This window comes from Parasteatoda tepidariorum, chromosome 5 (genome assembly GCF_043381705.1).
Source record: "Parasteatoda tepidariorum isolate YZ-2023 chromosome 5, CAS_Ptep_4.0, whole genome shotgun sequence".
In the NCBI taxonomy this organism is placed as follows: Eukaryota; Metazoa; Arthropoda; class Arachnida; order Araneae; family Theridiidae; genus Parasteatoda; species Parasteatoda tepidariorum.
The window spans coordinates 90,419,577-90,447,045 of record NC_092208.1 but is presented as its reverse complement, the minus strand read 5'-3'; the positions used below and the strand labels follow the sequence as shown (position 1 = coordinate 90,447,045).

The window sequence follows — 27,469 nt, the reverse complement described above, 5'->3', positions numbered from 1 at the left end:
AACAAATTCGTTAAGGAGAAAAAGAATATATCTTTATGAATGGTTGACCGTGCAAATTTAAGCCTAGATGGCGCTAGTGGTTAAATTTCGTCTTAAGACTTTCGGTTACGACTTCTGATTGATTTTGACCCTTCATTTTGAAAAAGCGAGCTTCCAAAATTATTGTACTTGTAGTGTTTACAATATAACATGTTCTTTCAATCTAACTTTCAGCGAAACAAGCAACAAACGAATTCAAAGAACTCTACTAGCTTGCTATGATGCTACCCAAAGAATAACAAACTATACTATTTTACACAATATAGCCGAATAAGGACCGGGATAGCAGTGGCGTAGCGAGGGGTGGGCAAGGGGGGGCATCATGCCCCGGGCGCTACTCACAAAGGGGCGCCAAACAGTCCGCAAAACAAAAAATTGCTTAATGATTTTTTTTTATTATTATTGATTTCTGAAAAATATATTTTAAATTTAGTGCCAGTGTAATATAATAAATGTTAATTCATAAATATTATTCATAATATTTAATATTTAATTCATAATGTCACTTTAATAGTCTAAATCAAATTTTAATAATATATTCATAATAGAAATGGCACGTCTTTTCTACTGGCAGACCTGTGTCTGTCAGCACTTCCTTATGGCATCTACGCTGTGTGGTTACATAAATTATCTCATAATATGTTATAATAAATATTTGCAGTGCACAAAGTACAAACATTCTTTCTTTCAGAACACTTTTTATTTTTATTTGTATAAACGCAATGTAGCTTACGGTTATTTTAAAACGATAACAATAACACTCTAATGTACAGTCACGGAAAAAAAGTGTCCGGAAAATAACAACTAAAGGATCGTTTATATTTTAATATAGATACTTCTCAGACACACAACAAATACAGCGTTTTGTCGTTTCTAGGAAAGGACACAAACAACGCCGTATTTGTTGTGTGCCTGAGAATTATCTGTTTTTTTAAAAAAAGATTATTTGTTTGTTACTTTCCGGATACTTTTTTCCCCGACTGTACATATCAGTGACATTTGCGACAGGCTGTGGAAACCCGCAACAAATTAGTGAAATACCCGAAATAGTAACTTTTAAGTTATTTTGGACGTGTATTTTTCAATTTTGCGTCCTTGTCATCGCACTCTGTTTAGTAAAAAAATGAAATGTTATTAAATATTAAATGCTATTTATAAGTTTAATGTCAGCATAAATTATATTGTATATTTCACTATGTTACTACCTTTCAAGTTCAAGGCATTTTTGGTAAGTAATAAATCAAATAAGATTACTTACTACATCTGCTCGACGATTCTATTATTAAGTGAATAGAGTATGAAAAAATTTGTTAACAGAAAAATTTGTTGTTCTCATATTTGTCACCACAGATTCAAAATGTATTCATTCATCTTCTGGCATCTACAGTTCGAAATGAACTAATAAACGATATCAAAAGAAATAAATATTATGGACTTTTGTTTGATTCAACTACTGATATCTCTCGAGAACAAATGTCCCAAGTCGTTAGGTATGTACGTAGATGCTGATTTTATCAATAAAAAAGTTTCCATCAAAGAATCTTTTCTGTGTTTTATTGAAATACATGCTAAAGATGAAGCCTCGATTGAAAATACAATTTTAGAGAAATTAAATTACGATGAAATTTCATTAACAAACTGCAGATCACAATGTTACGATAATGCTGCCGTGATGGCAGGTCACACATCTGAAACGCGATGGAGCGCCAGAATACAAGCGGTTATCGTTATCATCTATGGGCTAGAGAATATAAAAGAACTAATAGAAAAATTAGCAGAGCACACTACCACTACAAGTGACAACAGAAGTGAAGCTACAATTCTGTTGCAAAATATACTAACCTTTAGTTTTATAACTTTAGTTCATTTCTGGTATGAAATCTTAAGAAGGATTGATCGTGTGCAGCTCAGATTACAAGATCCTAGAATGAATTTTAGAGAAGTGTTCCATGATCTTGAATCATTAGCGACTGAACTAGCCGAAATTTGAGACAAGCTCTGTAAAGAGGCAATAGAAAAAGCAGAGTCTCTTTGTGAAAAATGGGATATGGATACAACAATACGTGCCTGGAGAATTGGCTATGGTGGTCTTTCCGCAGAAAGTGAAATTTCTCGCGTTATGAAAAGCACTCTTGATCGTCTCCAACAAGAAATGTGTACACGATTAAGTGACCTTAATTTCAAATTTGGATTTCTACTAGACGTTGAAAATTTATTAAACAAGGATAATGTTGATAACGACCTTGAAAAAAAATTTTAAAAATCTGGGTGAATTTTATAATACAGATTTCAATGTAATAGAACTTTTTATCAAAATATGTGACAGCAAAATGTTACTCCGCAGTAGAAAAGAAATTAAACCTAAAACTCCATTAGAATTTCTTACTTTTATAATCAATCTCGAATGGAGAAGATGTTTTTCCAAATCTGAGAGCGGCATTTCAAATACTCCTGACTATCTCAGTATCAATTGCTAGCTGCGAACGTTCATTCAGCAAATTAAAATTAATTTTGACAGATCGCCTAAGTGACCTAGCATTTTTAAGTGTGGAAAGAGAAAAATTTTAAATGATCAATTTTGATGATATTATTGATACATTTGCTTCATCAAAAGCACGGAAAATTTAGACATAGTAATTAGTTTTATTAATGTATTATAATCATATGATTATTAAATATATGTATCTCCTTAGAGATAATAAATATTTACTTTTTTATTGTTTTAAAACTGCGTGTTTTTAAAATATTTCTTTATAAATATGAAAAATAAATAATAGGTATCTTTTGAACTAATTCTAGATGATCATATACATTTCAAAATCTAGTCTTGTTCTCTCAACTAAATTTTTTGTCTCAAATTTAAAACCTAACTTGAGTCTATGACTTTATTTATTTTACTTTATTTATTAATTTGCGTTTTATTTATTAATTAATATTTTACATATAATATTATATGGTTTTCGAAGCGGGGGCGCTAAAAAGGTATTGTGCCCCGGGCGCGAGTTAAGCTCGCTACGCCACTGCGGGATAGCCTTTCTGGTAGGACACTGGGCCCATGTCCAACAGGTCGTTGGTTTGATCCCCACCGGCGGGTGGTGACTGATGCATGTTAAATCTGTTGACTCACAAAGTCCTCCATGTTTGCATAACAAATCAATACGTCTAGGGTCACTAATCCAGGAGTTTCCTTGTCTGCTGGATTGGGTTCAAAATGACAAGGGTACGGAGTTGAACGTTAGTAGTCGTAAACCCAAAAAATTGGGTCGGCAGTTCGACGACGGTTATTAAATAAAATATGTATATAGCCGAATAAGAGATAACACTCAAAACATGGCTTACCTTACTGATATTAATTTTTCTTAAATTTGTTTTAGGCTATAGAACTGTTAGAAATGACGGGAAAACTCTTATGAATTACATCTGAATTTAAACACAAAAATAACAATAATAAGTATTCAAAACATTAAATTACTTTAAAACAGGTAATTCTGGGTCTTTTTTAATGAAATATTCGATAGTAATTATTGGAAATCATGAACATAAAACAAAGATTATTTATGTAAATATTTGAAAAGTTCAAATGAGCATGGATAGACCAACACATAAGGAGGTGTCCCCCTAGCGAAGGTCATTTCTGGTTATGGGTTGCAATACAATTCTCAATCCTTTTGTTGAGTTCTCCTTCCTAAGTTTATACATAGGGTTAAGAAAATCAACACCTGTATGTAAAATATTCAGCTTTCAATATGAAAGAATGTGCCGTAAGCATGTTGTCAAGTCTTAAGAAGATGTTTTATCACCAATAATTCATGTAAAATCTGTTTCACGTACTTTAGTAATTTAAAATACCAAAGGAAAAAAAAAGCTTTCAGGTAAACTCAGAGAAAAGCATGAAGTTTCGGAAGCTTAAAAATTTTTTTTATTTACTCAGAATTAAGCAAGAAGGAAAAAGTCATGGCATAATTTGTTTGCATTTTGAAAATTTTTTTTTAAACTTCATAGTTTACTCTAGATTTACGTACACTCACTTTTCTCTTGAGCAGTCTGCGTAGGGACCGAGGGTGCGGGGTATCGGTAAACTGCTCTACCGTAAATTGCTCGACTTCGCACGCAGGTCGTCAGGATACTAAAGCGCAAGAGTCATCTCCTCTGCAGAGAATCAAAATTGCGATGGCATGTCTTCGGATCATCCTAATGGATGATTCTCATACAATCACCAATAGCTCACTGTGAGCCACGGTGGCTCAAAGGATAGAGCGCTGACTTCCCAATGAGGTGAACCATGTTCGAATCTCAGAGATGGCTGGTCGATACGAATTCCGCATCCAGCTCGCACCGACACAGTGCTAACACAAAATATCCTCAGTGGTAAACGGATCATGGATTAAAGTCTCCTTGCCATCAGGCATACCGTAGGAGGGTTCCTTAGTTTTTCTCCGCATATAACGCAAATGCTGTTTCGTTCCACCAAAAAACCTCCACGAAGGCAAATTTCTCCCAGTACTTGATCCAAGTCTTAATCCCCTTGTCTTCTGAATTTAGTTCAAAATGACAAAGCTACGGAGATGAACATTGGTAGACGTAAATACCTAAATTGGGTTGGATGATCAAGGACTGTTTTAAAATAGCCCATTGTGCAGCTCTAAGTACGAGTCTTTAACATTTAATTTCAAATTACTAATGTAGGTAAGATAGAATTTGCCTGACACTAAAGAAACGAAAGAAAGCAACTATTTGAGTGCGTTAAATTTGAAGCAAAGATTCAGACTAAAAGACAGGCATTTTTTTTCGAATTGTCGTCACAGGAAAAAACAACTTTTTGCGAATACGATGCAATTTTCTAAACTGATGAGCTTTAACATTTATTTATGGCTGTTAAGTCAATTTCATTCTAATTTTAGCTACCACCCTCTTCGTTAATTCTGAAAATGGCGCAAAACATTAATCTGATAAAAAGCCACGGTTTCGTAAAAATAAAAAGCGATTTTGATCTAAATTTTTAATATTTAGAGGGTAACTTCAACGAATCTAAGTACGAATAAAAATTGAGAATTATTCATTGATTTTGTCAAACTGGAAAAATCTCGACAAATTGGCGACTTTTAAAAAAATTGGAAATTTTAAAAATTTTTAGATGATTTGTCGGTTTTGAAGTCCAAATAATTATTTACTTTAAAATGTTATTTATAGTTTAAAATCCTAGACGAGGTATTTAAACTGTGGCTTTTTTATGTTTCATTGGCGAAAGAGCTTTGAAAAAAGGAGTTTTCTACAAAAAATAATTTTTTTCTTCTGTTTCTGAAGGACAAAAGTGTTTTTTTTTTCTTCTAAAATTCAGTAAAATGTTAATCAAAACATTTTTCTCACATTTCTTTCATGACTTTTTTTTTACCTTTTCCTGCTATTTTGGAGAAGTATCTAGTTCCGCTATCTTTATTTGCAGACAAAATTATTTCTTTGATTTTTGCAAGAAGATTGGAATAAGCTCCGGATTCTTTCGATTCATTCTCACCGTTCCACAGTTCCTGCCACTCAATTCCTTTCACGAAATGGCAACAGTTTTGATCGGGCAATTTCTCCTCCAGTTTTAAAATGAGACGTTGAAGACGTTGAGAATTCTGGAATGGATTTTGATTCGTCTCCGTCGGCATTTCAATATGAATCATGAAGATTCTTTTCATGAGGTCAGCATCTTCAGAGTCCTGAAGAAGCTGAAGAATGTCTTCGAATACTGAAGAGAGAAAAAAACAACAAATTAGAAGGAATATTTTCTGTACTTTAAACCTGTTAAGGAATCGCGTATGTTATAAAAATAATTCATAGCAAGGTGTGTTATAAAATACAAGATGAAAGTTCGATGCGGCAGTATTGTCAAAAGCTTATATCTTCAGATTTTTTTTTTTTTTTTTTTTTTCATTTTCNTGGTAATTCTAACAAAATCACACCTCATTCTATAAATGAAGTGTGCAAAATAAAAAAATACGTAACTTTAAATAACTTTTGTTTTAATTCTTAGATTTTCGTAAAACTAAGTGGCAATCTTAAGGATTCAAAATATGTGATTTCAACTACGCTAATTAATTAGTGCAAGCTATTAATTAAGCTCCAGAAACAGACAAAAAAAACATACTTTCTCTGAATAAAAGTACCTCATTTTCCAATGAATTTGTATTTTTGACCGAAGTATATATTCATACATACTATAAAGTATGGTGGCTAGCCCCATTCCAGAAAATAGCTTCGGCCCTTTCTGCATATTTCATATCTCGAAATTTTTTTTAAAGTAACCAAAACAATTTTTGCTCATAATTATAAAATTCATTTATCCAGAAATAATTTCAAGCAAAAAAATATTTTTTATGAACTTTTAATTATTTTTCATAATTTCATTTCATATAGGTAGGAAACATATTGAATAGTAAGTAATATAAATTTTCACACCATTTTAAACTCTGTCATTTTAAATAACAAATTACAAAATTTAACTGAAATCATTCAAACAGTTCTTGAGAAATAGAATCTTAAAATATGAATTTTTTTTAAAATTTTATAAGTCAGAAGTTATTAAACTAACGTAAAAACTTGTATACCTTACAATTTAAAAAAATTTCGAACCTTTTCAAATAAAATATGAAAACACATTGAAAATTATTTTTTAAATGGAATTATCTTTGGACAAAGTAAATGTATACTTATGTAAAATTTTTTTTCAAATCACTTAAATTCCCGAGATACTTCGAAATACGCAAAAAGTGACATTAACATTAAGGGACATCAATTTTCGACCGTTGTCCTAACTAAACTATCAGGACCATATTTTCCAGATTGCGATTACCCCTCCCCCTATTTTGATAGTTAAAAAACGAAATCCGTCGAAAAAAGGGTATATTTATACAGAGAAAGTACGTTTTTGTGCCTGATACTTATTAATAGTTGTTGTTATTATAATACATTAATTCATACTTAATTAACTAGCATTATTTTATGTTGCCCTTTTAACCATTATGATCAATTCGAAATTATATAAATCATTTAAACAAATAATTAAATCGGTAAGTCTCCCATCATTAGAATAAAGGTAATTTAGGGTGATATTTTTTTTTCTAATTTTGAGCTCTATATACTGGTAGAAACTTTGGAACACGTTGAGCCATGCTATAGTTCAAATTCGCATCAAACTTAATATTGCATCAAGTTGAACCATATTATTGTGCTACTTAAAGTTGGTTACTCAATGATGTATGATTCATCTTGAACAGAACATGGTTCAATTTAAAACGCCTTACTAAGGAAATAAAGCTTTCTAGTTTTAAATGAAGTTACTTCATTTCATTAGAGAACATTAACTTACCGTGTCGTGTACCGTCCCAGGTAGCAAAGAACAATCTATTTTACGCCGAAATACGTATATTTCACCTTTAAATTTTACTAAGCATTCGTAAAATTTACGTAAAACTGAAAAGTTGAATTAGAGCAGAAAATGGATAATTCAAAACACTTAAAATTTACGTAAACAAATCCGTTTGTCTTGCGAATATTTTGCCAATTACTTCTTACTTGGCAAGAATGAGTACCCTATTGCTACATACTATTTACGTCAATAATACTTCAAAATTTATGTAAGTTGAAACGTTGAATAACATCAAGAAATGGTTATCCATAGAACGGAAAATTTACGTAAAATTTTACACTAGCGAATTCGTTTCTTTTACGAATATTTTACCAATCACTTTTCACTAGGTAGGAATGAGTACGCTATTTTAACATATTATTTAACCCTACAGTCAGTCAAAATGTAGGTAAGTTGAAACGTCAAATTATAGAAAGAAAGCGATTATCCAAAAAAATTTTAATTTACGTAAATAAATTCGTTTCTTTTACGAATATTTTACCAACCACTTTTCACTAGGTAGGAATGAGTACGCTATTTTAACATATTATTTAGCCCTACAGTCAGTCTAAATGTACGTAAGTTGAAACGTCAAATTATAGAAAGAAAGCGATTATCCAAAAAATGTTAAATTTACGTAAATAAATTCGTTTCTTTTACGAATATTTTATCAACCACTTTTTACTAGGTAAGTATGAGTATACGGTACGTTATTTACATAATATTTACCGCAGCAGTACGACAAAATTTACGTAGTTGAAACGTCTCGAATTAAAGCAAAAATTAGTTCCCCAAAAAACGGAAAATTTTATGTAAACAAATTTATTTATTTTAAAAATATTTTACCAACCACTTTTTTCTAGGTAAGATTGAGTACGTTATTTTTGCTCGTTATTTATCTCAACAGTACATCAAAATGCACATAAGTTGAAACATCAGTTATAGAAAAAAGTGGTTATCCAAAAAAAATCGAAAATTAGCGTAACTAAATTCGAATCAAAATTTAGCAAAATTTATGTGGTAAATTTTCTTTGTCAATAATATGTAAAATACGCAGAATCGCTTTTACTATATCTAAATAGTAAATATTCTTCTGTCAATATTTCGTAAAATATACGAGAACAGTCTTACAGGAGGGTAATTGGTAAAATCCATTCCATTAATATTACGTAAAGTACATCAAAGCTTTTTTTACCGATTATCTCAATGGTAATAACATTCCGTCAATATTGCGTATAATTTAAGTATAAAGGGAATTGAATTTACCAATTTTCCCTAAAAATCACGTTTAATTTACATATCATGCTACATGGGATGTCCCAAATGAAATTTGACGAAGTTCGGTGTTGACAGTAAAGAAACAAAATCAAATCAAAAATTTTTTAGATAAAAAAAAAAAAATAGCAGTTATCTTAACGGCAGCTGTTTCAAAGCTTAATAATGTTTCTGATGCTGGAAAAAAATTCTTTAACTATTTTCTTTATTCTTGTTATTGCTGGAGCATTTTCAATTTCAAAAACCCTGTGCCATAATATCAACCAATTTTTCAGTAAATGATTTCGAATATAAAAACCAATTTTTTTTCTGTATGAGTTGCTTAGGACGATCATAGTAGACCTTGTAGACCATACCTCTGGTTGGTGAGAAAGTTTAATGACACAAAAGCTTCAAACGGTATTTTATAGGGTGGGAAACGTATACCATATTGCAGAACGTATACGTATTTAAGATAACAAGCTAAAAAAGACGTTAGAAACTAAATTTGATTGGGGGGAAGGGATCAATAATTACAAGATTTTGGCGAAAAGTTCATTTAAAAAAAGCTAATAAGCTGAAGTGAATGTTGCTCGTGAGTTATAGAGTTGTGCAACGTAAGGGTTGTAAACACATCTTAAGACCATCCAAAAACTGTCATTAAAATCATGATACAAGTCATTTGAAATTTGTTAGTTAACGTATCGTCAATAACAGTTGTTTTTTCTCCAAATATTGCGCGCTATTTTTTTGTTAAATAAATGAAACGAAATTTTAGTTATAAGAACAAGCTTAGTGTTATTAATATCCACATAGGTGGTACGGAATGTTTTCAAATCTAATGTAATTCCCTACACTTTTGCTTGAGATAGAAAAAGATCTGAGATAAGATAGATAGATGAGATCTTTAGAATAAGTTATACACTTTTTCTTGAGATAGGATAGGTAAGAATGATAAGATAGGATAAGATGGAAAGTTTCAGAAGCAGACTTTACACAGAGAGAGATTAATTTATTACTGAATAATTATGTATTCATCCTTTCGCTATTGAGGTAGCAATGAAAACTTCATTAGTTCATCCATTCTACAATACTTTGAATTAACGGCGGAAATTTCATTAGATCGCTCATTCACATTGTGATTGAGTTAACAATGAAAACTTCATTACTTTTCCCATTCTTTGTTAATTAATAATGATACTTCATTAGTTTGATCATTTGCATTCAAGTTAGCAATTGAAACTTTATCCAACGATTCACCTCCGAGTTAACAATGAACACTGCACTATTTTAATTCACCAATTTAATATTTCATTAACGGTGTAAATTTCATTATTTAATCCATTCTCCATTGAGCACACAGGAAAAACTTTATTAGTTCATTCATTCTCCATTGAGTTAACTGTAAAACCTTCATTAATTCACCCATGTTCCATTAAATTAACAAAGAAAACCTCAAGACTTTCTGCATTCTTTATTTCGTTAACAATGAAAACCGTGTTAGTTCATTCGTTTACCTTCGAGACAACAATTAAAACTCCATTTATTGACCTATTCTCCATTGAGTTAACAATTAAAATATCATAATACACCCATTCGCCTTTCCGTTAAAAATAAAAAATTTGTTATTTAATCCATTCAGTAAACAATAAAAACTTTATTAGTTTACCAATTCCCATTTAATTAACAAAGAAAACTTTATGACTTCTCCCATTTTCTCATTGTTAGCACAATGAAAACTTCATTAGTTCATCCGCTTTCATTCGGGTAACAATTGAAACTTCATTAATTCACCTATTCACCATTGAGCTAACAATTATAACTTCATTACTTCGCCAATTTGTCCTTTCGTTACCAAAGTAAATTTGAATGGGTCGTTCACTTTCTAATGAGTTTACAATGAAAACTACATTAGTTAACCTTTTCTCCATTTTGTTGACAATGGAAACTTCATTAGTTCATCACTTCTTAATTGAGTTAACAATCATATCAACTTCAATATTTTGGTTTCATACACTTAGGTTATGGTCATGTACAAAAAATGCATAGTGATAACAATAATAAAAAAAGTTTTAAACTCTATATTTTACCGCTTGTTATGTAACATTCTATTTGTTTTTCGTTGAATGCAGATTTCAAAATTGCGATAATTTCCTCTTCGTTTAATGGCTTCGATTCTGATGAATCCGAATTGTTCTTCTGCAGTCTGTAACAGGGTGATGTATCATTTACATCAGCTAAATAGGAGCAGTGGACAAGTTCTCTGTTGTCAATGGATGGCATTCGACGGACAGCTAAGTCAAAGTCCGATTGCTTTATGACCTCTGGTGGTTGTATTTCAGTATATTCCTGGCCACTAATGACCTGAAGCAAATAAACAAATAAATAAAACAATGTATAATAAAGAAGTATATAAAATAATTATTATTTTTTAATTAACTTATAAATGGAAACAGTATAAATTCCCGATTATTCGCTGAAATTCCACAGATAATCTTCAAAATGCCCTCTTCTAAATTTATAAAGGTCTCATTCACAGTTCAATCATTGAATAAAAGACTTGATCACCAACAAATGAAATTAAATAGAAAATCATAGTTTTGATCAGGTCAAGATATCGTTGAACAGAATTTTGCGCCAGGAAAATATCGTAATACAGAATCTCCCCCGGACAAAACATCGCGGTACAGTTGTGGGGTTCTTTTGATTCGAATAGGAAGAAAAGATGGCGATTAATACATAAAAAATATTTATTAAAAAGAAATCAAGATAAAATGTGTACAATACAATTAAATCATCATTCATAACATAACTAGAGCGTTTACTTATGTCTGCTCATATCCGTATCCCCCGTCAATCTGACTGAGATTCGGACAATGCGAGGGCGAGCAGAGGAGGGGGGGGTTGCTATAGTTACCCGACAATAGTTCTCACGTGGACAAATTATCGTGGGTCAGAACAGGGCCGCCTCGAAAGAAGCATCATTTGGCAAAATCTCACAAGGTTTAAATATCATTAGATCGAATCCCCTGAAGAAAAAATATCGTAGGACCGAATCTCACATGGAATTTGAAAGAATCTCATGTGGATGGAATATCATAAGGCAGAATCACTCGAGGATAAAACATCGTAGGACAGAATCTTATTACAAGGATAATATATTGTAAGCGATTTTCACGTGTTTAAAATGAAATGGAGCAAAATCTCCCGCAGATAAAGAGCCAAACATGTCATATTATTACTGTAGTGAAGAAAGGACAAAATATTAAAAAAAATCTTGGAATCAGCATGAATCGCAACATTTTGTAGCCTCATCATGACTGTACAGATAAGCGGATAATCCAAACATGGATAAACAGGTGTTTACTGTGAATGAGTTGAGAAAAGCAAACGCATATTACAATCACAAATGTATTAGTTAGCATTGAATAGCTAATTTTTCAGTTGTTGGAAGAGATGAAAGTATTACACAAAATTATTTATGCATTGCAATAATGATATTTTGGAAAAGTATATTATTAACGTCTTAACTATAATTATTGAACACGCTTTAATTATTGATAATATAATGAACATTATCGACAACAACGAATACGATAATGGTGAGAGCATTATCGATAACTATCAAGCACCATAAAATCGAGAGTGTTATGAAATGCAATATTACCGTAAATGCTGTTAAATTTCTTTTATATAATTATAACATTAATTAAAAGTAAAAATTAATATAAGTGAAAATATCGTGATATATCGTGAAATACCGATATTTCCTGGGGGATTAATATAATTACGATGCCGCTCAGCCAGTTCTGATGCCCGACATTGTTTCTTTTTTTACTTATTTTATGTATCTGACAGGGATATCATTTCAATAATACGTAAATAGAATTTTTTTTAGTAAATTTTCTAATGATATTACAACATTGAGTATTAGAATAGGACAAATAGGTAAGAAAAAAAACTTGACTCTGAGAAAATAAAACAAACAAGTCCTTACCAGGATAATGAGCCTTTTTGATTTAAGAAGCTTCTTAATAAAGTTGATAATCAGGAAGCGATAACCATTCCCTGAAGGAACTTTTGGATAACCAAAAACGAGACTGTTTAAAGTAATACCAATCTCAAAACAAAACTCTTTCAGGACATTCAGAAGGGGTTCTTTGGACTCCTCTAGAAAGCAAAAGCTCTCTGCAAAAATAAAACAGATAATAATTTAAGCAAGACCAACCGATGGGTGAACTATTTGTCCTCCTATTATATATATATATATAGCATTAAAACAAGGTTTATTTAATTATTATTAGAGAAAGAACAATCATCCAAGTGACACGTAATCGAAGTGTTCCTCAATAAAAGTTAGAGGATAAAAGTTGCTCTGGGGATCGAGCTTTCACCTTCCAATGAGGTGAACCGGGTTCGAATCCCAGCGATGGCTGGTTGATACGAATTCAGCATCCGGCTTGCACCGACCACAGTGCTGACGTGAAATATCCTCAGTGGTAGACGAATCACGGGTTAGAGACCCCTATCCGTCAGGCTAACCGTGAGAGTTTTTCGTGGTTTTCCTCTCCGTGTAATGCAAATGAGGGTTGGTTCTATCAAAAAGCCCTCCACGAAGGCGAAATTTCTTCCAATACTTGATCCCGGAGTTTTCTTGTCTTCTGGATTGGGTTCAAAATGACGAGGTTACGGAGTTGAACATTGCCCTAGGTGTGTTTTAGGAGAGGGTGGCGAGCTTCAAATACACCGCATGTAAGACATGCTTTAAGGTAGGTTGGTACTTTATTGACGCCGCCTGAAAATGATCTGAAGGCATGCCATAGCAGCTATGATCCACTGCAGATGGCTCCCCTTCTTTGGCAGCCCGATGACCTGCTCTTTACGTTAGAACAATTTAACGAGGACCGAACTCACGGTCTCTGAGCAGACTGATCAAAGTTGCCACCCATCCGCCTACTAACCTCAGCTAGTGATGCTTGACTTCGGTGTTCTCCTGGGAAACGTGTCCTTACAATCAGTTCACTGCGGGACACGTGCTTTAAGGTTGCACAATCTAACTTTCGAATACCTTTGACATAATGAAATTCCGCGACCAAATCAGTCATGTGTTTAAGAAATCTTAAAATTCCTTTAATATCCGTTTAAACACCGCTGTATCTATAGTGGCTTTATATGAATAACTTGCCTAGGAGCCCAGGTGGCTCAGGGGATAGAGCTCTCGCCTCCCAATAAGGCGACGCGGGCTCGAATCCCAAAGATAACTAGTTAATACGAATTCTACACCCGGCTCGCACCGGTCATAGTACTGACGTAAAATATCCTTAGTGGTAGAAGGATTGTGGGTTAGAGTCCCCTTGCAGTCAGGCTAATCGTATCAAGTTTTCGTGATTTTCCTCTCCATGTAACGCGAATGCGGGTTAGTTTAATCAAAAGGTCTTCCACGAAGGCAGATTTCGCCCATTACTTGATCCAGGAGTTCTCCTGTATTCCGGATTGGGTTCAAAATTACATTAAACATTGGTAGTCCTGAATTCAAAATTGAATCGGCTGGTCAACGACGGTAATAAAATGAAAACAAAAAAAAATGATAATAACTTGCCTGGTCCGCCAACTAAAGCCAGTAGGTCCACTTCCTTAAGACTTTTCGAATCATTCGTTTTATGAGAAGAGCAGCGTCCCATCAGAAGGTTTCGTACGGTGTCTGGATAAATAGTGAGTTCTGGGAGTGGTTTAAAAGAGCCCAGATCTGATAATTCTTCCATTACAGGTGAAATGCTCTGAAAAGGAACATTTGCAGTTGAAGAGTACAGATATTTCACTCTACAAAAACGATTAAAAAAAAAACGTTTTTTGCCACTTTCTGCTTTGGAAACGTGATGGTTTTGACTCACCAAGTACTAAAAATTTTTACAAAGATTGTCGGCAAATGGTGCCAAGAAAAAAACAATCAAACAATGGTTTCCAAATCCATTTGTAACAACGATGAGGTGAAGTCCGAAACTAACAAACGCCCGTGCAAATATTTATATTGGGATGGTCTTACACGCAGTAAAAAACATTACTTAATAGTTTTTGTCGGTTGCTTAAATTTGATGAAAATAAATATCTTAGTTTCCTCAGTTAAACGTAGAAAATTTTAAAATTTATCATTAAATTTTTTTAATTTTCTGTAAAAACGAAATTTAAAAAGCCTAGAAAGAAATGTAAAGTAATTTATAATGTGTTTCCACATCTTCAATAAAAGGCAATGAACCTAACTAGCATACTGTAGTGCAATAGAAAAGTCAACGTGACAAAAAGTTCGAAATTGAGATCTTCAGAGATTTGGCATTTTTGTATAATAAGCTACCTATTGCAAAAGAGTTTTTCGTCAAAATTAAATTTGTTTTATTAGTGTTTTGGAATTCTATAATAGCGTTCATGGTGTTAGCAATAGAAATAAAATAATTGCCATGACACTTATCTCAAAATCTATAGTAAAGCAATTGCGTTTTTTTTTTTTTTTTTTTTTTTTTTTTTTTTTTTTTTTTTTTTTTTTTTTTNTTTTTTTTTTTTTTTTTTTAAATTGCACGACAGCATACCAATGTTACCTTTTATTAAAAATGATTGATGATTTACGAATATGATCGATGAAAATTAAATAATAGATTCAAAAAATAATTTCTGAGAAACATGACCGAGTTTTACAATACGGTGCCAGTAGAGCTCGCTCCGAGCATCTTCAATTTTCATGTAGTAAGCATTCGTTCGACTACGAACCTTTCGAACAATCTAGATCAGTGGTTTCCAACTGGCGGCCCGCCCCGCGAAGCCTTTTCTTTTGCAGCCCGCGAACTAAAATATATTAGTTGTCAGTTTTTGCGGACAATTTTCGTAAAAAATCTGCAAGGGTTTAAAATACTTTTCTCGTTTATAAAAACCTAATTTCTTCGTTTCTGTGAAATTTAACATACCAACGGTGCAAAAAAAAAAATTTCTCAGGTTTTGCATCCAAGAAAATATTTATTCAAATACAACAATAATCGTGTATGTTACTCTTTTTTATTTCATTTTTTTTGTATTTAGTGAATATAATTTAGCATGTGTGTATCAGAAATTTTCTCGAAGAAATTCTCCGATGAAACCATTCCTTTTGGACGAAAATATTTACACACACATTTGTAAATTTTAAATTTTAAAATGTTCTATTATTCTATTCTCTGTTGGTTGCAGCAGACAAACCTCAATTTTGTCATTGAACATTTTGGGTGCTACTATGTAAGTTTTAATACCAACCTTTTTAAAGTTTTATATCTTAACAATTAGATATCTGTTGCACATTAATTGTTAAATACATGGGTGCACATTAAAGTTATTGTAGCCCGAAGTTTTCAATATGCAATTAAATATTTTTAAAAATCTACTTCTTATTTTAATTTGTAATTGAATACTATTGTTTTGTACAACTTGGTAAAAATCTGACGGTAATATTTAATGTTACTTCAAACATAAAAGAGTCCTACTTAAAAATTTGATAAAGTTGCTGTCCGCCATTTGATTTGTGTTTTTAAGTTTTTAATTGTGGCCCCCGGCCTCATGTAAGTTGGAAACCCCTTATCTAGATCATAGTTTCCCCATGACGTCATAATTCTTTTTCGGGTAAACAATTTTTGTTTCAAAATATTTTAAGTTTAAAGTTACAAAGAAAAATGTAGTTGCATATATATATATANTTTTTTTGGCCGCCTAACTGGCGTTTATTTGTAGAATTGCTCATATATCAGTTGAAAATATAGAGCATGGAAAATAATAAAGGATAATGAAAAGAACTGAAGAAAAATTCTAAAATAGATTATTTTTAAAAAAAATTCAAAAATAATTTTCATTTAAAAAAAAAGAAAAATTTTTTTAAAAAGAATTAAAAAGCCGGAAAATAAAATAATGAAAAGATATTGTCTCTTCATCAGCTGACACTTATTATAGCCTCAGAAAGGAGTGCTTTCTAATATTCAAAGCAAAATATATCAACAAAAAACTTATCACCCAACAAAAAATAAAAAGAAAGGAAAATGTAAAGAAAATACAGTACAAAACGAAATCCATAAAGCGAGAAAACGATTTAAAATATTTTCATTATGAAAATATTTTAAATCATTCTTAAAAGATTCCGGTGCCTGTAAGTTCACTTAAATTCACTACTCGATCTGTGGATTTTGTTTTGTACTATATTTTATTTACAATTTATTTTCTGTTTTTAGCTTGATAAGTTTTTCGCTTGGTATATTATATTCCGTACATATTTTTATTTAATGTGTTCTATTTTCGTTTCAAATTTTTGAATGCTCCTCACACTATTGTACTGATATATTTTGCTTTAGCAATATTAGAAAGCACTCCTTTTTGCGGCTATAATAGTGTGAGCTGATGAAGAGATTACATCTTTTCATTATTTCGTTTTCAAGTTCAAAATGTAGAGAAAACATGGAAAAAATTACAAAACGATGAAGAAGGGGGGGGGGAAGAAAAATAAAAATAACAAGAAACCGGAAGAAAAAAAATTCGAAAAAAGGGGGGAAATTAATAAATATCCGGAAAATAAAGGATATAATCTTGTCTCCCTCGACAATGATTCGCTATCTTTCGATAACGCTCTTTTTTTTTCAATGGATACACGTCTTCAGTAGTTTTGTTGAGAATGAATTTAATTTATGTAGTTGTCGAATGTTTACGTGTATTAGTAGAAATGTGTATAAGTAGAGTGGTTAATCAAAAAAGATTTCCTTTTATTATATTTAATCATAACATCCACTTAATTAAAAACATGTATTGAATATTAATTGCGTGTGAAATAAAACTCGGTTTTTCAATATAAAAAATGAACTTTAGTCAGACAAATATTTTTTATTCCGTTCGATGACCTTTTGCAATCTTTCTGACAACTTCCAAATCCCCTCGCTCAGTAGAACTTCTAGTTCTCATGAGCAAAAAAACTCAACCAAGTCCGATTGGAAAGTCATCACTATTTTACTCACATTTTTTACGATTTAAAAAGTAAACTTCAAAATAAATGATAACTCCGTGATGCAAGATCAGAGCAAAAGAATCGTGCTCCACCACGACACTACAGGACCGCACTCAAAATTAGCACAACATTATTGGAACTTTGTTGGGAATTGATGTGGCATCCCTCCTATAGATCCGACCTTGCATCATAGGATTTATTTTGAAGGCAACAAAATTTTTTAAACGATAAAAATTTTAATCAAACGATGACCTCAAATTGCACTTTATTGTTGATGAGAACCGGAAGTTCAATTTGAGTGTAGGATCAGGAGGTCATTGAACAGAATGAAAGATATTTGATTGATTAAAGTTCATTCGTTGTATAGTAAAAAGTAAGTTTTATTTCATGCGAAATTACTTTTTATCCAATCCAATTGTTACAATACCTGTCCAAAAAAAATCAACAGCCTGATTGTTTATCATTCGACGCTTAGTTTCAAGGTCTTTTTTGTGTTTTCTTTGGATCGAAAAAAAATAATTTTATTTCATACGAAATTACTTTTTTTTTCCAATCCAATTGTTACAATACCAGTTTAAAAAAATCAACAGCCTGATTGTTTTTGATTCGACGCTTAGTTTCAAGGTCCTTTTTGTGTCTTCTTTGTAAAGAAAAAAAAAAGTTTTATTTCATACGAAATTACTTTTTTTCCAATCCAATAGATACAATACCTGTCCCAAAAAAATCTGCAGCGTAATTGTTTTTGATTATACTTAGTTCTCTTTTGTGTACCAAGATGAGAGTACTCACTATGCTTGTTCCTGGAAGTACGGTTACAGTGGAGGCAGCTGAAACTGTCCTTATCTCCTCAGGTGCCAGTTTACTCGTTGGACTGAGAGCATCCAGTTCATCATCTTCTTCTTCTTTGCTTTCTTGATCTTCTTTTGAATCTTGAGATGAATTCATTCCATTCTCCCTGTCATGAAAGAGAAGGGATTTCAAACTAAATTTCTTTTCATAATCATGATTTTTACAAGCAAGGAAGTTTGCCCACGCATGCAAAAAGCATTGTAAAAAAGAGAACACCCTGAATAACTTTTCATCTATTGAGCGAAAATGCACTCACTAATGGTTCGAATGCCTCACCGAAGATAAACGAATTAAACGAAATCGGTCGAATAGTTTCAGAGTTATTCAATTTTTAAAAAGCCGTATGTTTGAAAATTAAATTTTTTGAGAACTTTTTAACTAAAATCGTTCAGATTTTGTATTTACTCTTTTAAGCCTTTTTACTCTTTTAGACCTTTTTTGGTGGTTAACGCTACGAACTGAAAAATTTTAAAAATTGCAATATTCGACAAAATTGTGCTATGTGAAATTCGAGTTTCAGTAATCACTTTTGATTTGAAACTCTTTATTTGTTAATCCAAGTGAAATTTTAATATATTTTTCGTAGGTCCCCGAAATCATTTTTATACATATATAATAATGACTCGCGAATTTGAGAATATCGCGAAATAAATTTCATTTTAATGTGGTAAGTTAAGTGGATACAATTTAGTATTTTTCTGAAATCAGCCTTTCCATGGTAATTAATTCCTTATTAATTAAAATGAAAATAATTTAAATTAAAATATACAAGTTAAAATTTATAAATTAATATAAATTAAAATAAAATGAATGATTATAAATATCCAAATATATCTTCATAGTATTTTGCTTCATATTATAATTTAAAAAATAATAAAATCTAAGACGGGGCACATGTATAAATCTTGCAGGGGCGCACAATAATCTACGTGCGCCACTGATTTCTTTAGCTAACGCCCTCTATATACTCATTCTGAAAAATGGTACAAAACGTCAATATGAAGGAAAGCCATATTTTTAAAAAAATAAAAAGCGTTTGTGATTTAATATTTCAACAATTAAAAAGTTAGTCTAACGCTTCCGAAATTGAAAATATTTAATTGATTTTGATAGTTTTCATCCGGGGAAGAAAATTCTCGTCAAATTGGAGATTTTTAAAGATTTTAATTACTCTACAAAATCAAGTTCTTTTCGCCCTAATATCTTTTTACGGTATATCTGTCCCGTGGTATCTTTTTTTAAAATAGTTTGAAATTATAGTTCAAGTATAAAAACCGTTTTTTTTCATTGCGACAGAAATACGACAAACACTGTTTATTAAAAGATAAATGGATCTGAAATCATGCAAACATTAATCTTAAAGGAAGCTAACAGAAGAAAATATTCACTTCGATTAAATATAATGGTAACACTATTTCATACATTTCTCATCACTATATATATGTTACACTTTATAAATTTCTCATCACTATATACATGTTACACTTTATAAATTTCTCATCACTATATATATGTTACACTTTATAAATTTCTCATCACTGCATGTTACACTTTATAAATATCACATCACAATATATATGTTACACTTTATAAATTTCTCATCACTATATATATGTTACACTTTATAAATTTCACATCGCTATATATATGCTGCACTTTATAAATTGCATACCACTATATTTTTTATGCATAACTGTATAAAAAATCAGACATTAATGGTTTTAGAATAGAAACAATTCAAAGAAAATAATGCTACTTACAAAGATTTCAAACTTTGCTTGAAGACAATGTTTCTGGGTATTTTCTTTCGTACACGCGACACTCTGGAGCAACCGCTACCCATTATTAACAATCAGTGCTAGAAAAGACATTTCATTATTTATGTTTCTTATTTCCAATCAAAATCAAAATGATTATGCATTAAAATTTCATCAAAAATGAAATGTTAATGCATAAATTTGAAGCCACTTTAAATAGTGGAAAGTTGGCTAATATGATTTTCGTTTTATTATGGTAAGTATTTGTGGTTAGTAATGAGAATTTATTTTTTGAAAAGACACGCTGGGAAATGTGTATTAAAGATGGGTAAATACCATTTTATTTGGTATCAGATACTGATACAACTAGGTATGTTGTGGTATACAACTAGGTATACAACTGTGTACAGGTGCATATGAATCTTGATTTAGTTCAAATGAATAAAGAACTTTCTATTGCTTAGAACTTAGAAGTTTATATTGAATTTATATGCTTATCATAAATTTCAATGCACTTAATTTCAGATTTTAAAAAAATGACGGTTGTAAGACAAAACTAAAATTTATTTAAATCGAATACAAATTATACTTTTGAGTACTAAGTACAAATACCAGATAAGCTGATATAAATCCACCTCAAATATGTGTCCACACTATTATATCAGCTTATTAACTTCACCCTTTAATTTCATGTACTACCAGATCACCCCCCATCTACCATATACGTTCAAACTCGAATTTCAGATTGGGATAGCACTGAGGCTATGGAAATGACTAAAAGGATGGTAAAAGGAAGGTAAAGGATTTCTATGTTCAAAAATGTACATGGTTTCCTTTTGTTTAAACTCAAATGCTTTGAAATAAACATTATTTTTAAGAAAAAATTCTTTATAAAAAATGGTTTTTTTAACGCTGAAAATTGTTTTCAAACTAATATCTTTACATATCTTGATGTTTTTGTTTTTAAAAATGTCAACAATTAACTTTTTTAACAATTTTATATCAATATTTTACGAAAAACATGATTATTAAACTGAATTCCTATCGCTGCACAAAGTAGCCCCACTTGGGGGCTACTTTGTGCAAGGTATGTTTTGACTTATTATTTGTAAATATCACATACAAATAATGCCAATATTGATCAAATTCACTCGTCTGAGTCCAGTTACGAATATAATATCGATAAATTTTACTAAAGTTTGAATTAACATAGTTTTTTTACATGTCAAAGTTCAAAAACTGCGAAATCCTGCACAAAGTAGCCCCACATGACGGTACTCAATTGTTCAATGAATTTTACGATTATTATTATAAAACTGTGTATAATGAACATTTCAACTAAAATAATTAGTACGAAATAGCTGCTAAAAATTCTCTTAAACATTTATAAATATTTTGCATTTATGAATTTCAGCTTTTTGACATTATTGCTAAATAATCTCTACGTCGAAAAATATTTTAAGAATTCCATAATAACTGAAAATTAAATAAAATTTAAAAATTTTTTAAATGGTTATCAAGCAGAACAATTAAGTTTAATTAATGAATATAGAATTGGAAACAAAGTCTCTGCTAAACAATAAAAAAAATCTTAATCCTTTAAGTAAACGAACTTTATTGTAATAATCATTTCATTATTAATTATTAAAGGTTATTGTTAAATTATTAATTTTAATTAGTGGATGAGAAGGTAAAGAAGTTCGCTACTCGAAATACATTTAATGAAAGTTATGAAAATATAGAAGGGGTTATGGAGATAATAATATATAATTTTTTTTATCTTAGTTTTATTACGACCTTCTAAAAAACGCTTGAAACTCTGAAATGTCTCACCACTGTAACTTGGTACGTGATACCGAAAACAAAACAAAAACATAAGCACACAGCTGTTTGGCGATTTGCAAGAACGCTCCTTTAACGCCAATAGAAATTTTCGCCAATCCTTTTATAATCTATGGTATGGTTTGGCAATTCGCGTTCGGTACATCAAAAATATGGAATATCTCTCATTTGAAATTAAATAAATCAGCTTCGGAAGAGGGTACATCAAAAATACGGAATCTCTCATTTAAATGGACAGTAGAAAATTTATTAGTCAAATTCTCCTGCAACATAATTCATCCAGTATCTTCAATAAAAAATAAATTCTTCAATCATCAAACTTTTTCTTTATTATAAATCAATTTCCAACTGGCGGCCCAGGGGCCGCATCCGGCCCACGAAGCCTCTTTTTGTGGCCCGTGAACTAAAATATATTAGTTGTCATTTTTTTGCGGACAATTTTCGTGAAAAATCTATATGGTTTTAAACTACTTTTCTCGTTAATAAAAACCTAATTTCTTCATTTCTGTGAAATTTATCATATCAACGGTGCAAAAAAAATTACTTCTCAGGTTTTGCATCCAAGAAAATATTTATTCAAATACAAAAATAATCATGTATGTTGCTCTTTTTTATTTCATTTTTTTTTGTATTTTGTGAATATAATTTAGCAAGTGTGTATCAGAAATTTTCTCGAAGAAATTCTTCGATTTAACTTTTTGAAACCACTCATTTTGGACGAAAATATTTACACACACATTTGTAAATTTTAAATTTAAAATGTAAATATCTATTCTCTGGTGGTTGCAGCAAACCTCAATTTTGTCATTGAACATTTTGTGCGCTACTTTGTAAGTTTTAATGCCAACCTTTTAAAAGTTTTATATCTTAACAATTAGATATCTGTTGCATATTAATTGTTTAATACATAGGTGCACATTAAAGTTAATGTAGCCGGGATATTTTAACGTGCAATTAAATATTTTTAAAAATCTACTTCGCATTTTAATTTGCAATTCAATACTTTTGTTTTGTACAACTTGGTAAAAATCTGACAGTAATATTTAATGTTCCTTCAAACATAAAAGAGTCCTACATTAAATTTTGATTAAGTTGCGGCCCGCCATTTTATTTGTGTTTTTAATTGTGGCCCCCGGCCTCATGTAAGTTGGAAACCCCTGTTATAAATGATACCTACGCCCAGTGGAATTTAACGATCATCGACTTTCCTTTCGTGTATGCTGCATGTTATGTCTATGTTCTGAAGGACATGAAATTCGATCTTTTTCTCCCCTCTTGGACAAAAAAGAAAATCTGCATTGGACTTCCTGATAGACATTAAAAAGTTTATTTTTCACGTATCCTTTGTGTTAATTTTTTTTACAATTTCTTGAATTTTTATTGATTAATAAAGAAAAAAGCACTCATGTAAACAAACAAAAATCATAGATTATGATTTTAAATTTTTTTCTTCTCAAACTTGATGTTTCCATTGAAACAATTTTTATTTATTGATCGCATTTACTGTTGAAATGTTTTTTTCTTTAAATTTTTATTTGGCATAGGAACTGTTTAGAAAAATTATTTTCATATTTATTGTTTTATGTGTTACAGTTTCCATGTATTATTGATTAGTAGAATTTATATTTTTGTTTTACTACAGTGTTTAGGGTTAAGATAAAAACGCCTTTAAAAAAATTTTTCTCTTCTTAATGCAACTACAATAATTATTGAAATTCAATTTTAATATATGAATGCAATTACGGTGTGGCAGAAATTAAATCAAGAAATGTTAAAACTAATACAAATAATTTGGAAAAATGAATAAAATACTTGTTTGTAGAATTTGAATTGAAGAACAACTGGACGTAACGCTCGAGTCCAATGTTTGTAATTAGTTCATAGCTCAGTTCTAGCTCAGACATCTCATAAACAAACTAAGTTTCTTAATACTGAGTGTCAATTACAACATAGAGATAAAGTGACCCAACACAAACTTACAATGTACAGTATCCGATTACATACAAAATATTTTCAAATTAAAAATAGAAATGAAAATGTTTGAATTTCCTAACACTCGATTGTGACAAATTAAATTACCAATTAAGATCTCCGCACAAAAATTACTTTAAAAAAAATATACGAACTGAAATTTAAAAAAAAAAAAGTTATGTCCAAAAAGAAAGAAAGATAAGATATAAATGAAAATTAACAAAAGGCAATTTGCAAATTAACCAAACTTGCACTTCGGGTTAACAATAAGGAAAATAGCTAGGTCAGTCAAATTTTAAAAACTGATTTACCTTAATACCATATTAAATTTGAAAGCTTGTTTTGGATTTCAATTAGTGATTAATCGTATTAAATGGGTTGTAATGTAAAATCTAAGAAGACTGATCACCTTTTCTGATTATAAAAGCAATTTATCCTTACACATTTTTCCTGAAATCCTGGTTAATGATTGCAATAAAATACCAATAAAAAGAAAACAAAAGTAGAAAAAATGCAGAATGAAAAGAAAAATAAAAGAGAAAAAGAAGAAAAAAAATGTCACAGAAAGCAAATTTTGGACATAAGAAAAAGAAAAAAAATTTTCCTGGATATTTTGCTATTAAAGTGATAAATATGATAGGTAAATAATAAAGTGAAATAAAGATAATACGGAAATCTTGGACTTCACAATAACAACCACTGTGTAATTTTTTATTTCATTTTGTTTTCAAGCAAGGTAAACAATACTCAAGTGTAATTCCAGATTGAAATTTTTCCTGTAAAATTGTTTTTTGTATTATGTGTTACTTACATTTTAACTTACACATTTTTAAAAATGTTTATAATTTTTTATTACGTTTGAAGAGTTAGCTTAAATTGTGTTATTATGAAGAATACATCTTATAGTGAAAAAACTTTGTTGTGATCAAACTTTGCTGTGAGCAAAAGACATGGAACTGAAAAACGGCTAATTCATAATAACTGTTGAAAATGAAAATCTTAAATTTGCTGATAATGCTACCACAAATTTTTAATCGTGTTAAAATTTTTACCATGAGTACATATATAAATGTTTTATAATTCATATTACTTTGATATATTGTTAATATTACAAATTTGATTATTTTCATTTTAATTGTGCTTCTATCAGAGGAAAGATTTTGCAAATAGATAATTTTTAAAATTTTTGGTTTGCAATTAAACATTTTTGGCGAGGGGGGATGTAACATAAAAAGTTTCAATTAATCTTTTTATGTTATCCTAATTAATTATTCTAATCGAAATACTTTCTCACACTTTTAAAAGTCACATCCTGTTCTTAAATCTATTTTTGGTTCAAGTGTGCATTTAATTAAAAGCAGGACATTTTTCCCTTTGCTCTCCGTGGGAAACGCTCGATCTATTTCATAAACCAATAGCAACTATTAAGCAACTAACAATAGCAACTAACCCATAGCAACTCCCTCTTTCCCTAAATTGAAACATATTACGGATTTACTTTGCAAGAATTTCCCTAACATATAAGCGAGGAGCGCAACTTTTCATGTTCACTTTTTACACACCTTTCATGACTGCTCTCTCTAATAAGTAATAAATAAATTTTGTACCCTCCTTTCCGGCCTAAGACCTGTTTTAATCCTTCAACTCGGCAACGACGTTATATATATAATTTCGAAAAATACGCTCCTTACCCCATAATCGGAAGAAAAATAATTTTTTTTACCAGAAATATTCACAAAAATGACATATTTTTCGCTGAGTATAATTAAGCACCATCAGACTTAATAGAATAAGAAAATGGATTGAAATTTTTTTTTAACTATCACTTTGAATGCTTTTTAGACAGTTTTTTTTTTAAATTGGGGGGGGGGGGATCTCCAAATTTTGTTTTTCAAAAGTACACTTCATAAGCAATTTTTTTTTAAAAAATAAAATTTTTATTATTGATCATGAGATTGTATCTTTTCGTTATTTTGTTTTCTGGATTGTAATTTTTTTTTTTTTAAATTTTTAAAATTTTTTCATTGAATAGAATAGAATAGATATTTTTTATATGTATGTAAATTATCATTTTATGTATACAAATTATTTGTCCTCACTCTTAATTGGCTGAAAATTGCGTATAATAGCATCTTCCTTTAAAATGCGAATCGAAAGAAATTTAAGAACGAAAACAATACCAAGTTAAGCACTTTTATTCATTTTTGTTCCACCTTCATTTCGAGTTTTTGATAAGTGGGCAAAAATAGGTAACGCCTACTTATCAACTTAAAAGCGGTTATTATTACGAGTTCATACGGAAATTAGTTGTGCCTCGCGAAAAGTAAAAAAAAAAGTAAAAGTTTCAAATTCTAAAGGAAAACCTATTTTTTACGTCAGTTTTACTTTGAGAATTAATGGCTTGTGCATAGGGGTTGGTTCCTTCAAACATTCTATTGCTTTTGTTCAATGTATAATTTATATGAGATGGCTTCGTTAAATCATATGGGAATACGGTGTGAAATTTTAACCATAGCAACGCGTGCAACAATCGCCATTTTTAATTTAGAAATAGCTTATACTACAATTATATAGATGAAATGAAGTAGTTAATGCCTGTATAGATCCGTCTTATTAGAGAGAAATGTTTTCCTAATTATCCCCGATAATTAGTAATTCCTTAAAAATTCCCTTATTTAGAAGCAACAGCAAAAAAAAATTTCTAAAAAAAGTGTTAATATTAACATTGTAGCATTTCAGAAGCACTAATAAGAAATTATTTATTATCATAAAAAATTATTTACGAAAACTATTTATTAAAACTATTGTGAAATGAATCGGTTATTTAATTCAATTGTACTCAAATTATTTCAGATATTCAAATAAATTTTTTTCCCAAATTCAGATATAAAAAAATCGCTTCATATTAGTTCGTTTGCAGAGTTATACAGAGTGCTCCATAATTTCCGCATAAAAAATATATTTTTACAACCTTTGAGCAGAATAAAGTTTGATTTCCCCAAAAAATGAAGTAAAGAAAATATACACAAACAGGGGACGCGAATTAGTATTTAAACGAGGTAAAAAAAGACATAAAATCATCAAAACTAGTTTGATTGCCTGATGAAACTTGGAGATGGTCCTCCTGCCCCAACAGGCTAAATATTTTTTTCATCTCGCCCTTCTCACTAGTGATGCGATTGATTCCGATAGCATTATTGAATCTTTCTCGCTTAAATGTTAGTTTGTAACCCCTAAAATGTAAATATTTTTTTTTAATTCGTGTCTAAAATATATGAAAGGGTGGTCATTACAGAACACCCTGTACACACATCGAACTATTTATCTAATTTTTAAATCTATATATATATATATAAGAAAGAGACA

The 27,469-nt window shown here is 30.5% G+C and overlaps 1 protein-coding gene across 1 annotated transcript in view; it reads right to left on the bottom strand.

Annotated features, from left to right (window-relative positions):
- The window catches only part of LOC107452393 (uncharacterized), a 74,321-nt gene that overhangs the window by 20,555 nt on the left and 26,297 nt on the right, over positions 1-27,469 (bottom strand). Inside the window, exons 2-7 of the mRNA XM_071180770.1 lie at positions 20,294-20,391; positions 18,474-18,639; positions 14,279-14,460; positions 12,681-12,867; positions 10,774-11,047; positions 5,432-5,770 (exon numbers count right to left, since the gene is read on the bottom strand). Coding sequence (XP_071036871.1) covers positions 5,432-5,770; positions 10,774-11,047; positions 12,681-12,867; positions 14,279-14,460; positions 18,474-18,639; positions 20,294-20,376 — 1,231 coding nt within the window. The 5' untranslated portion in view covers positions 20,377-20,391. The remainder of the gene's footprint in view (positions 1-5,431; positions 5,771-10,773; positions 11,048-12,680; positions 12,868-14,278; positions 14,461-18,473; positions 18,640-20,293; positions 20,392-27,469) is intronic.